Source organism: Crocodylus siamensis, chromosome 1 (assembly GCF_052110815.1).
Source record: "Crocodylus siamensis isolate JL-2025a chromosome 1, ASM5211081v1, whole genome shotgun sequence".
In the NCBI taxonomy this organism is placed as follows: domain Eukaryota; kingdom Metazoa; phylum Chordata; order Crocodylia; family Crocodylidae; genus Crocodylus; species Crocodylus siamensis.
Window position 1 is genome coordinate 189,086,311 of NC_143395.1, and position 13,727 is coordinate 189,100,037.

General features: G+C 43.3%; 1 protein-coding gene across 4 annotated transcripts in view; it reads left to right on the top strand.

Moving 5' to 3' along the window:
* The first annotated feature begins 1,764 nt into the window (after positions 1-1,764).
* TASP1 (taspase 1) overlaps positions 1,765-13,727 on the top strand; it is a 174,703-nt gene continuing 162,740 nt past the window's right edge. For 2 of the 4 annotated variants that reach the window (XM_090051270.1, XM_090051284.1), the window contains exons 1-3: positions 1,779-1,914; positions 5,408-5,626; positions 10,053-10,120. In XM_090051270.1, the coding sequence (XP_089907396.1) occupies positions 5,482-5,626; positions 10,053-10,120 (213 nt within the window). In that variant the 5' untranslated portion in view covers positions 1,779-1,914; positions 5,408-5,481. Of the gene's footprint in view, positions 1,915-5,407; positions 5,627-10,052; positions 10,121-13,727 lie in introns of all 4 variants that reach the window. The other 2 variants (XR_016442924.1, XM_090051279.1) reach the window with 2 other exon arrangements.

Consider the following 13,727-nt stretch of genomic DNA (forward strand, 5'->3'; position numbering starts at 1 on the left):
AGGGAGCTGGCCTCCGTGAGAGAGATGCATGTACAGCTCTATGCGTAAGAGTATGTCTACATGCAGTGCTGTGCAGATGTTGGAGCTAGGTCTGAATAAGCTAGTTCAGGTGCTGGAAGTACTAGCTGTGCTAATGTCAAACTCAACCTGGGTTAATTATCACTACCCAAATTCAAATTAGTCTGGACAGAATGTAATTCTAGCACAACTCTTGCTTTTCTGAGCTCCAGGGAAAAAGGGAGAAAAACAGCTGGAAAGCCAAGCAGACATCATGGGACTGTAAATGTGACCCTGAGAGAAAGTGGAGAGGGAACTTTGTGGGCTGAGTACAGTGGTGCATGGAGGATCACTGTGCAGCACAACGTTGCAGGGGGGCTGCCTGTAAAGGCAGGTGTTACAACGGCGGGAGTGGGGGTGAAATTACTCTGCAGCAGGGTAAAATTTGAGCTCATGCCTGTGGCTTAACTGGTGTACAGGTGCGGCCCCCAAGGGCTGAGAAGCTGGACAGCCCTACCTTAGACTAAAGATACTGAACATGTTTTGTTACACAAGGTGCTGTACCTTATCTCCACCACCACAATATAGAAGATGAACGAACGGCCTCTTTTGACTAATATGAATGTCAGCTGAAAACGTAGGCTTGCTCATCTGGGAACAGAACAGCAATCTACACACTCATCTGGGAACCAAACACATGTTTTTAGGAAGAGTTTGCTCAGTGTTCGAGGCACTATCTTGTAAGCAGCTTTCCCCTCCACTCATGACATCCATCCAACATCCATTGCGCTTCGGTCAGGCATGTTCACCTGTGAAGGAATTGTCTCCATGGAAAACCAACTGCTTGCTGTGCACGCACCTCATGCTTCTGAAAACGCAGTGAAAGTGCACAGCAAGTTTGCCAGCAACGTACGGACCAGGATCGCCTAGAGGCAGCAAGGAAAAAGCCACACTGCAGCCAGTCAAGCAGGAGAAGGAAGGAGCGCTCAGTTGGCTGCCTGCAGTCGGCATAGGGACGCAAGGGTGTTTGTACAGCTGGAGGAGACCATGAGGAGCCAGAGGCTAAAACTGGCCACTAGCAAAGTGCTGGCAGACCCAAGCCATGAACATGTGTTCCCTCTTAAAGAGGGCAGGCTGGAGCAGTGCCATCCCTACGGCCTCACATCCTGCACAGCTCCCCCGGTTTCCAGGTGCCGACAGCAGTGCCAGTTCCTCAGCCGGAGCTCTGGAAAGGACCCCTGCAATGCATGGGGGGCCCTGCCCTCCTCTCACCTGCAGGTCTCCCTGCCCTGGGAAAAGGTGATCCAAGCCAGCCTGAGAAACAGAAAGCCCCAGGCTTTGCCTCAAGTCTCATCTAGGCCTTGGGCTCCCATACAAGCAGGGTAGGCCCTTGAGTGGGTGCTTGGGGTGACAATGACGTAATAGCAGTGACGTCACGTCGAGGGGGCGGGTGAGGCAGCTGCTGGCTCCCAGGCCGGCTGGGTTCGCCCAGGGGGTCGTGGGCCCTGCCCCGAGCGCTCCCAGGCCCGTCGCTGATTGGATGCCTGTCTCCCTCCCCAGCGCCGGCTCCTTCATGGGGCTCGGGTGTGACCGAGGGGTGGGGGAGGGGCGTGTGTGCGCGGTCCCACGGAACCCCAACGACCGCGCGCGGCGAGGAGGAGGAGGGGGAGGGGGAAACGCCCTACGTCACGCGGCCGCGCGCGCAGCACCGCGCCGCGCCGGCCCCTTTACCCCCAGCGCGACCTGCCCGCTCCCGCCGCGCTTCGCGCTCGAGCCGCGCCGCGCCCGGCTACTTCCGGTCACGTGCCGCGGCACCGGCCAATGGGCGCTGCCTGGGGGGGCGGGACGCCGCGCTCTCACCGAGGCAACCGGCTGGCTGGCGGTTCTGGGGGCGCGCGCGGCCGGCGGGCGCGGAAGGTGAGCGGCGCGTGCCCAGCCTGGCCTGGCCCAGCCCCACCGGGGGCGCAGTGAGGGTGGGGCCGGGAGGGGAGCGGTGTTTACGTCACCGCGGTGCCGTCACCGCTCCCTGCCGCGACGCCGTTACCATAGCGCTGCCGCGTGGACGGCCCCAGGGGCGGTTGGGGTGCGGCGCTGCCCTCTCCCGGGCACGTGGTCCCCTCGCACCCTGCCCTTTTCTCTTCTCCCTCTTCGTTTAGCTTGACGTTCTGATGCTGATGTCACTGCGGTGACGTCACGCGCATTGACATCGCTGGACCCGCGCGGGCGGTTGGGGAGGGAGCTGCCAATGCCCTCGGGGTGGAGGCCCCGCTAGCGTGGCACGGGGAGTTGAGGGTTGTCTCCCAACAGGACGGGAGCAGTCCTTGTGCCCAAACGCAGCACAGCCTCTGGTGCTGTGCATCTCAGGAGCCGCCCTGAACGCACAAGTGCTGCTCCCTCCAATGCTCCAGCTGCTGCCTCCAGAGCCTTTGGGCTTTTCCCTCTTCTGGTTGCACTTCTTGTCCAGACCGCTGTGGGTGCGTTGGCAAGTCCCTGCAGGGCCTGAGATGCTAGGATCCGGGTGGCCCCATGAGGCAGGGAGTTTGCCCAGCACCAGGACTGCCAGGTGGCTTCCCTAGATGGGAGAGCATGGGAACCCCACACAGTAGGAGGCAGGGGGGTGGGAGAGACTATGGGACAGTGGGGTATAGGCCCATGCAGTGGAGAGAGCATGTAGTGGTGTGGGGGGATGCAGGGAAACCCAGGTTTTGGGGGTTGGGTGCATTGTGGGGGGGGTTCAGAAAAGCCCAATATGGCTGGTGGGCAGGGAGAGTGCGAGGGAGCCCATGTGGTGGGGGAAGTGCAGTGAAGCCCATGGGGTTGGGGGAGCGTGCATGAGGCAACCCATTCATTGCTCAGCCTGGGGGTAGCCTGTGGTCTGCATTGAGGAGGCCCCTGACTGCTGAGAAGTTGGAGCCCTTCTTTAATGTAATAAAAGTAGCCACCAGTTACCTGGGGGAATGTTTGTTCACCAGAGCGCCCAAGGGATGATGAGGTTGAACGGTTAAAAACTCCTGCAAGACCGTTTCAGGCTGGACATATGGAAGAATTTCTTTATTGTCCGAGCCCCCAAGGTCTGAAATAGCCTGCAGCTGGAGGTGGTTCAAGCACCTACATTGAACACCTTCAAGAATAAATTGGATGTTTATCTTGCTGGGATCCTATGACCCTAGCTGACTTTCTGCCCTTTGGGTGGGGGCTGGACTGGATTTGCCGAGGTCCCTTCCAGCCCTAATGTCTATGAAATCTAATGTTCATATATTCTTCTAAATATGTTTAACATGATGATGTTTTGAAGCTAAATCTAGGACATCATATCAATAATAACCTAGTAATCTGAGTAAAACTTGTGTCCAGTTCTTGTTGAAAATCAATGACATTTGGACTCTGAAATCACCTAGAAGTTCTTGAAAATGTTCCTGTCTTCAAGTGAAAATATTGCATCCAAGTACTTTCTCTTCAGACTAGCTCTAATGGCTTCTTTTGGCTTCAAAATCTGACACACAGAGTGTTGCTAAGGATGCACGCTTGCTGTGTTGCACATCATGGCTTACAATGAGATGTAGGAATTGGTCCCTTACAGGATTGGTAATAACAACTCCAGTGTTTCTAATAATTTAGACTTCCCAAGTGGTTAACTGCCTGTATGAGCCCACTCATTCTGAGTTGGTGGTACCAGATAAGTGTCCATATCATAAAACCATTGCTAATGATATTTTGATTGTTAGCTAAGAGGTTGAGAATTGAATGAACATGGAGACTTAATTTTCTTTAGTGTTCTGGTCTGCTGTATTTCTAGGGGTAAAGTTATGCCTCATATTTTTGTTCCAGATTTGAAGATTTGTTCTAGATTTTATAAAGCACTTTCCTAATGTTTGGATACAGCGATTTTCTTGTTCTTCCCCAGATACAGCTATTTTCTTTTTCTTCCCCTTCCCCTGTATCTAAATGTCTCATTCTAATACTTTTTCACTTCAGTGGTATTTTAGGCTGCAAGTAGTTGGTATAACCTGTATCGTTTCTAGTTTTTATTGAGCTGTATGGTCTTGCCATTCTTGGGCTAAAGCTGTAGGTTCAACTGAGTTGCTTGTGTCAAAATTGCCTTGGTACTTTGAGAGTGTTTTTTGGTTATAGCTCTCTGCTATACAAACAAAATTGATAGAAATATTGCAACCTGGTCTAATGTATTTGGTATTTTTCAGATGCAAGCCTACAACTATTAGGTAACTCTGCTATTTGGCTCTTGCCTTCAGGGAAAACTACTTTCTGTTGTACTTCGAGTTGTCAAAAGGAGCTTGTACAGTATATACCATGTGCCTGGAAAACTTGGCCTTATTATAGAAAGAATGTGAAAAAAAAACCCAGGGAAGTTTTTTGCTACTTCAGGAGATGAATAAATAAACAAAATGAGATCCTTCCAGATTATCTCAAGTTAGAGTGGATGTTCACTGTTGACTGTGGTAGCTTCTATAATTCATCAGAGAAACCTTGTTTTTATTGTCTTGTCGTTTGAAAAACTCTCTGTCCTGATGAGAGCTGGGAGTTATTTCAAGGAGGGTATCCAAGGATAATATTTGAGGAAAAGGAATTGATTGTGGTGTCTTTTAAGTGCCAGCTCCCAAGAACAAGCCATGTAGTAGAACTGGATCTCCATCTTTTGTGTTAATATATAGTAAAATAAGCTCCATAAATGTCTTTACACATGCACTGAATGTTCATAACTTATGAGGTTGCTAGACTGCCTGTTCACAACATGTTTAATGTATATCTCTCTAAACAGAAGTATGTATGTACAAAATAACGGTAACGAATTAAATTTTGTTTTCAAAAAAATTTCCTCAACAGATAAATAATATCCCTCAAAGCAAGGAAATAAAGTCAAGCTATTTAATAGTTCCTACTATTTAGTCTCTGTCCTAGAGAGAATCACCATTTTGTTACTTGTATTTTTTTTATATTTTCTGTACAGCTGTACTTGCTAGAAAAATGCCTTTTTGAAAAATAAAGGCTGATATACTAGTGCATCAGTTTAGTAAAGATATGTTGAGCATAAGGAAGAGAATTAAATGGGTGTTATCAAAGAAAAAAATATTTTACTTTGGCTAAACTTCTCAGTAGAGCTAAACTTTAGAGCTCAAATCCTTAAAAAGGCCAGCAAGATTGTTGGACTCAAAGTAAACCTAAGTGTCCCTGCTTCTAAATTGCAGTATAATAAAATTACTTGGGGAGGTCCATAGTTACTCGCATTATATATTGTAAGCTGGCAAAGAAACTTTTTGAGCCCCTGTTCTCAGTGGACAAAAACTGACCCTAACTTTAATTTTAGATCTGCTATTGTTTTTGTGACATCCTTTTTCATAATTTATGGCCAATGGAAAGCAGTGCCTAAATTTTGCATGTGGCTTGCTTTTAGGATAAATCCTCTGCAGAGTTTACTTACGGAAGGAAGCATGCCCTCTTTCGAATAGAAGATGGTGATCCCGAAGTATGATGATGGAGAAGGGGATGAGTTCAATAGAAGTGTTACCTTCCAACTCATCTCAGATTACAGCTGTAAAGGTGATCGTCAAAGAACATGAAACAAAGCAAACCCAAAGAGGGAAACGAGTGGGTTTTGTACTTGTACATGCAGGTAAGGCATCCCAAGTTTGATACAGCTGGAACAGAAGAGCAGCATGCATCTGCAGGATGCCAGTTTTAATTCCATAATAAGATATGGAGCTAGCTAAATTTATGAATTGGTTTGAATTCTGGACAACAAATATTTTATATCTTGTTGTAGAGAACCTATTTGGTAAGTACACTGGTTGGAACATCTTGGATACTTACTGTTTAGACCCAACATTAAGATAACTTTTGGAAGTTCACAGATACTCTAATGAACAGAACTTTTCTTCAGTAATCAAAGAAACTAGGTTGTAAAATGTAAATTGTATAGCAGTTTCTAGTAATTGGGAAGCGTTGGGGGTATACACAAAGGTCACTGTTTGACTTCAGGGTCCCTGTATAGGAGAGATCCTCCAGCTAGATTTCTCCAAGGAGAAAAAGTTTCAGATTTTACTTGATTCTTTTAAAAAACACTCCTAACCATCAGCTCACTCAGCTTTGTTGTAATATGTCATAGAACCATAGAAAATTAGGATTGGAAGGGACCTCAGGAGGTCATCGAGTCCAGCCCCCTGCCCAAAGCAGGACTCACCCCAACTAGATTGTCCCAGGCAAGGCTTTGTCTAACCAGGTCTTAAACACCTCCAAGGATAGAGATTCTGTCACCTCTCTGGGTAACCTGTTTCAGTGGTTTGCTACTCTCCTAGTGAGAGTTTTTCATAATATCCAACCTAAACTTCTGTTGCTGCAACTTGAAACCATTGCTCCTTTTTCTGTCACCCGCCACCACTGAGAACAGTCTATCTTCATCCTCTTTGGAACCACCCTTCAGGTAATTGAAGGCTGCTGTTAAATTCTTCCTCAGTCTTCCTATCTCCAGGCTAAATAAGCCCCGTGGCTTCTCCTCATAAGTCATGTGCTCCAGCCTTCTAATAATTTTTGTTGTTCTCTGGACTGTCTCCAACTGGTCCACATCCTTTCTATAGTTGGGGGCCCAAATTTGGACACAGTACTCCAGATGTGGCCTCACCAGTGCCAAATAGAGAGGAATAATCACTTCCTTCAGTCTGTTGGCAGCACTCCTACAATGCAGCCCAATATGCTGTTAGCCTTCTTGGCAACAAGGGCACACTGTTGGCTCATATTCCGCTTATTGTCCACTGTAACCCCCTAGGTCTTTTTATGCAGAGCTGCTGCTTAGCTAGTCAGCTCCCACTCTGTATTGGTGCATAAGGTTGTTCCATTGTAAGTGCAGGACTTTGCACTTTTCCTTATTGAACTTCATCAGATTTCTTTTGGTCCAGTCCTCCAATGTATTGAGGTCTCTCTGAATCCTAACCCTACTCTCCAGCACATCTACTGTCCCTAGCTTGGTTTAATCTGCAAAGTTGTTGAGGGTACACTCCATCCCACCTTCTGGGTTGTTGATGAAGATATTGAACAAAACTGGCCCCAGGACTGACCCCTGGGGCACTCTGCTTGATGCTGGCTACAGACTAGACATGAATCAATTGATTACTACCCTTTGAGCCCAATGATCCAGCCAGTTTTCTATCCATTTTCCAATCCATTCATCCAGTCCATACTTCTTTAGTTTGTGAGAATGTTGTGCGAGTCTGTGTCAAAAGCCTTGCTAAAGTTGAGCTATATCACGTCCTTCATCCACAGAGCCAATCATCTCATTATAAAAGGCAATCAAGCAATCAGGTTGGTCAGACATGACTTGCCATTGGTGAATCCATGCTAATTGTTCCTAATCACCTTCTCCGAATGCTTAGAAATGAATTCCTTGATGACCTGCTCCATGATTTTTACAGGAACTAAGGTGAGGCTGACTGGTCTGTAGTTCTCCAGATCCTCCTTCCCTTTCTACCCTGTTGGTGGCAGGTCACTTTAGGTCTTGTGAGTTTGTTTTGCCCAGTCTTTGATAACTCAATACTTTTTTTTTGTGAGTTTAACTTCTACTGAAAAATTGTTATTTCCTCAGGCCTCAGTGAGCTGCAACCTAACCCGGGGCAGGAAATGATAGAAAACAATTAAAATGCATCTTGCTTGCATCTTATCCTCCCTGTTAGTTATAAACAGGTAGATGGTTCTCTTTTGGCTCAGACTTCCCTGGCTTTGTTTAGGACCAAGAGACTTGTATAGTGACTTCTTGCTGACTCAAGCCAATCTCTTCATTTACTCTTAAGTATGAAAATATGTGACTTACTAGTGTTTCAGCGTTAGTGCAGCTGCTCCTTGTTTTTTCCTCCATTCCTACCCTTCCCTTCTTTTTTCGCTGCATCCAAATTAAGATGGGATTGGAGAAAACTAGAGGTGCCTAATTTGTGTTTTTTAGGGTAGTCTGTATGTTGCTGAGCAGGCAGAATTTCTGGTCAGCTAGTTAGAGCTTATTCATGATATTTTCTATCTTAGGCCCAAATACCTGTGCAGTTGCATGATTTGTATGTCTAGGGCTGGTTCTGGGCTGTGAGAGAGTCACAGTACTTGTAGAAATCAATGGGAGTTAGCCTCCTAAATACTTCTGTTGATCTCAGCCTGAGTGCACAAGACTATATATCAGTATATGAGCAATTTTCTCTCTGTCTCCCTTCCTTTGCTGTTTTTTAGTTTTGTGCTAATGGCCTACCTATTACCCAGTTCCAAAACAGCAACTCATTCTTCCAAACTGCCTACACAGTACCCTATTTCAAGATGGCAAGACTGTTTCCTGGGGTTGTGATCCAGCTTTGCAGACTTTTGCAGATGGGTCACCCCAGAGCTTAGTCTTCTGTACCTAATACATGGTGGGCTTTACATCAGCATCAGTCCTACTTGTCAGTAGCCCACATTAGCCTTTGGAAACTTCTCTGATCCAAATCTTGCAATGCTTAATATTTACAAGGGATACATTTTAAAGATGAGAGGGCTCTGGGGATAAGACTGGAAATGCTGCAGTTGCTGCACTACATTGTTGTCCTGTAAGTATGCCGTTTGTGCCTGACAGCATGCCACAGGTTGTGGAAAAAGAAGCTTTTAATGGTGATCTCAGCATCTTGTCTAAGGAAAACTCTTAGTGTGGGCTGATATCCTAACTGATTTAACTTGTCCCCACACTATAGCATTGAACAAGGGGGAAAACATAATCCATATATTGTGGAAGGTCTAACAATAAGGTATACTTTGAATGTCAATAAAGTATAAGAAAAGAAAGAAAGTGAGCTTGAGATGTGATGAAGTGAAATTGAGATGTGTGAACCAGTGGACTTCAGGACTGAAGAAATCCTGGTGTTTTTTTACCTAGGATTCTTCTGACCTGTAGCAGCTAATGTTTGCAGCTGCATTAGTAGTGACATCCAGCTCTGTTGCTTCCATTAAGGAAATTAAGGGTCCTAACTTACCTTTCTAGGTAAAACTTGGGGCAGGGGAGCAGCAGTTAAGCTGTTATCTAGCTGATGATTTATGTTTAGCATGTATTTCCTGACTATAGCTTGAGGTGAGGCTTCAAGATTGAAGGGCTAAAAACTGCTGTCTTCTGAAAACAAACAAAACAAGATCTCCCAGGTAAACTGAACTTTGAAGGGCTTGCTCAAAGTTCCTGTTCAAAGACCTGGCTGTTCTGCCTTGAACAAGAACAAATGGACTTGTGCAGTATGCAACAACCTGTTCTTCATGTTGTATCCTGTTTGTTTTAATTTCCTTCTGTTGAGACCTCAGTTAAGCTAAACTGACTGTTTAAGCAGGGATGGAACTTGTGGTGACAAGGGACCCTAGAGAAATGCTACAAGTAAGAGAAGGGAAAAAAAATAACTTGCTAGTCTTTAGATATTTAAAAATTTACACATTTATGGATCCTGTTGTTACCATTTTTGCTGGTATAATAGAGCTCCTGCTCTGGTCATTGCTAAAATATTTTTGGACTGTGGAGGTGAGTAATGATGATGAACTGAGGACAAAGTAGTGCTTAGACACAACTTCAGAAGTTGGGGAGCAAACAAAACTAAAAGTGACCTGTCTTGAGACATGGCAATGACTGAGCAGAAGTAAGGGGTTTAAAAAAATCTAGTGGAGGCTTGAAAAAGTGGAAGAAGGGATAAGAAAGGAACAACTTACAGACCAAAGATAAAAAGAAACTTTGGAGTATGGCTTATAAACATTACCAATGCAGCTATGACTTTTAGGATATCCGGTTGTATTCAAAATTGCCCATGGATGGAAAAAATTGGTATCTCCCAATGGGTGTTTTTAAAATGGATCAAATCTTTTATATATAATCCTGGGGCATGATTATACTTGAATGAATTTTGGAGATGTCTGGACATGTCCAATTTTTTCATTTTAAGAAGTTTTCAGATGCATGCATCTAATTCAGAATGTTCAAGTTGACCTTGGTTTATAAGTGCTGATGAAAAATAGTTTGAGAGCTACTGTAATATTTTGATCTAATGTTACTTTTTCTTTAACCATAGGTGCAGGCTATCATTCTGAATCCAAAGCTAAAGAATACAAGCATGTTTGTAAAAGAGCCTGTCAAAAGGTATGACTTCTCCAAGTTCCATATTTCTTTCCCCTCCCCAACTTCCTAAAGGACCAGTAGGTTTTAGGAAATAAAGTAAACTATGGCTTCATTTATATGTTTACTAGGGATAATCTTCTTAAATTTTTTATTGTTATACTTACGAATTCCAAAAAGTATTTTTCTGTACTTATGAATATTCCCAAAAGGTAATTGCTTTGTGCAGAAAAACAAAAAAGTTGCTTTCAGGATTAGTTAACATTATGTTGTGGACATAATTTAATGCATCTCATCTTATGCAGTCAAAAGGTCTACACTGCTATAGAGGAAAAAGAGAACAATCCAAAAGCAGCAACCTCTGTGTGTTGTAATGGAAGAATGCAGAAAGTTGTGTAATATTGTATAATCTCATGTATTATATACAAGGGTTAATAGCATTTCGCTATATGCATCCCCTCTTTTTAGGGAGGCAGTGTGTGTGTTTGTGTTTTTCTCATGCAACAACTTTTGAGTTTTCTGTGTTTCTTCAGAACATGTGGAATCCTGATTTTAACCTCTGATATAACTCTTGCTGCTTGGTTATAGGTTTACTACTTTCCCCGTTCCTCCTTCCCTCCCTTTTACTTTAAGTACTGTATCAGTCATCTATAAGCATCTGGGCAGCCTGGTTATTTTAAGATTTTTTTTTTTTTCAGTGATTTAAAAATTTTTTTTTTTTTAATACTTTCCCTTGTAAGTTTATCACTTGGCCCAGCTGCTGTAGCTGATCTGTGGTAGAACTTGGATTAAAACATGGGAAGAATTTCCTTTAATCCTTTGATGTTGTGTATAGGACTGAAATATGTAACTTGCACTATAACTATACTTTATATTTTACTTGATTGTTCAGCAGAAAACAGAATATTTTTTAACAGATATTGACTTGAATGCAATATTATGTAAATGAGCACAACATATGAATGGTGGTGTACCTACCTGTTGATGCTAGTTAAACTTGGGTCACTTTGTCATAAGTGAGGCACAGTCATGCTGATAATGTTGTCCGCTGGCAAAAATTGCAAAATGCTTGCAAATTTTACTGTGTCTGGGGAAGAAACACAGATGGATCTGGCATCAATTAAAACTTTTCAACGAAATTTTTCTCTTTTGTGTGATCCTTACAATTACAGCTTTGCCAAAGCTACAAGTTGAAGTCAGGACACGAAATATATTGAAGCCAGTTATTCACATGTCACTTCAGTGCATGCTTTTAAAGTTCTGATGCAAACAGTTTTGAAACAGAATAATTCAGTTTGTTCCTCCAGGAAGTCTGGAGCTGGTAAACCTGGGAGCCCAGGCTTCACAACTTCTCTTCAGACTGGCAGTTGAGTAGTCTTATGATCTGTGGAGTCTAGCTACCTTCTGCCAACCATTTGATGGGTGGGCTGGCTGGAAACCAGGCAGGCAGAGGTGACCAATCTGCTTTCTTGCTTGGTTTTAGTTAAAAGTTTAAGTGAAGTTGATATGTTTCTACATAACTTGTAGTTTCTGTTGAAGCAGCAGTTTCTGATGGAATGATGTTCCTTTTGGAAAGCTTTTAGTTCTCTTCTCACATACCTTAGTAAATTGTAAGGTAGCTCATCAGAGACATAAATGATCAATTTAACTGTCCACTACAAGTACTTTAAAATGATTGTTGGATTAATTTTTATAATGTTTTTTCTGAAAGCTTGCTTATTAGAATGCTTTAGAATACTTAAATTAACTCTAATAAAGTTCCAGTCTCATTTTATAACTAACAGTATCATTTCTTCTAAACCCAAAAGGAGCATGGTTTGAAGGGCTTAGTATTGAAATCAGGTATTCTCTTTTACCGTTGTTTTCCAATATTTCCAGTACAGTTATTACAGTACATAAGACCATAAGAATTGCCATTTACTGGGAGACCATAGGTCCTTCTTGCCCAGTATCCTGTGTCACACAGTAGCAGAGAATGGATGTTGAAGGGAAAAGTGAGCTGGGTATGACCATTCCTCTCTCATTTGCAGCCTCCGGCATTTAAGGTTTAGGAAGCTCTGATTCAGAGGCTGTATCCTAACTTCTGTACTCAATAGCTATTGATGCCCCTTTCTTCCAAGAATTTTTCCAATCCTTTTTTGAATCTAACTACATTGTCAGCTTCCACAACAATGAGTTCCGCACTTTAATTACACGTTGCGTAAAAAAGAACTTCCTTTTGTTCCTTTAAAACTTACTACCTACTAGTTTCTTTTTGTGACCCCTAGTTCTTGTATCGTTTAAGAGTAAATGATAATTTCTCATTTACATTCTCTTTGCCACTTTGTATTTGTAAACCCTTAATGTGTGCCCCCCTCAAGCATCTCTTTTCTAAACTAAATACGTCTAGCCTCTTTAGTCTCTCCTCATGGAAGCCCTTCTATACCACTAATCATCCTTGTTGCCCATCTCTATATCTTCTCTATCCTTTTTGAGGTGCGGGGACCAAAACTGGGCAGCCTTCCAGGTGTGGACATACCATGGATTTATAAAGGGGCATGATGATAATTTCAGTTTTGTTTGCAGTTTCTTTTCTTAACAATTCCTAAGATTTTGTTTGGATTTTTTTTGACTGCTGCCGGGCACTGAGCTGATATTTTTAGCGAACTGTCCACATTGACTCCCAAGTCTCTTTCCTGTGTGGTAGCAGCTAATATGTAGAGCCCATTGTAGAATAGGCATCGGTATTGTTTGGCTTACTTTTGGCCAAGTGCGTCACTTCACATGTATCTACATCTTTGAACTAATTTCTGATCTGTGAGTGGATGTAAGTTCGTGACTATCTAACTTAGTTAACAGCCTCTGAAGCGGGACCTTGTCAAAGGCTTTCTGGAAGTCAACTGTGTCAACTGGATAGCCCTGATCCACCTGCTTATTGACACCCTCAAAACTCTAGTAGGCTGGTGAGATGCAGTTACCCTTTGACAAAGCCATGTTGATTCCTCCCCAGGAAGTTATGTTTATCCATGTACTGAACAATTATTTATTATTATTAATATTATTATTTTTCCTACCAGTTTTCCAGTAACAGAAGTTAGACTCACCAGCCTGCAGCTCCCTGCATCCTTCTTAGGGCTTTTTTTAAATACGGGAGTCATGCTGGCAACCTTCCAGCCATCTGTTTTGAGTGATAGGTTGTATACTATAGTTAGGAGTTCAGCAGTTTCCGATTTGAGTTCTTCGAGACCCTAGGGTGAATGCTACCAGGCCCTGATGACTTGCTACTATTTAATTTATCAATTTCTATTTAAACCTCAATTTGGGTCATCTCCACTGACTTGTCCCTGGAGAGGAGTAGATCTGGTGAGGGGATTTTTCTAACATCTTCCACAGCTTTGTGCCCCCCCCCTTTTTATTTAATACGCTGATCATGCAAAGGCCTAACTGACTCCCTGGTGGGTCATTGGCTTCTAAAGTACTTTAAAAAAAATACTATTACCTTTTATGTCTCTGAGTTTATCCTCAAATTCTCTCTTGGCTTGTCTTATTATACTTTTATATTTGCTTTGCCAGTGTTTATTCTCTTTTTCTATTTATTTTCTTCATTAAGGTTTGTTTTCCATTTCTGCCTAAGTAGCTTCCTCATTCTGTT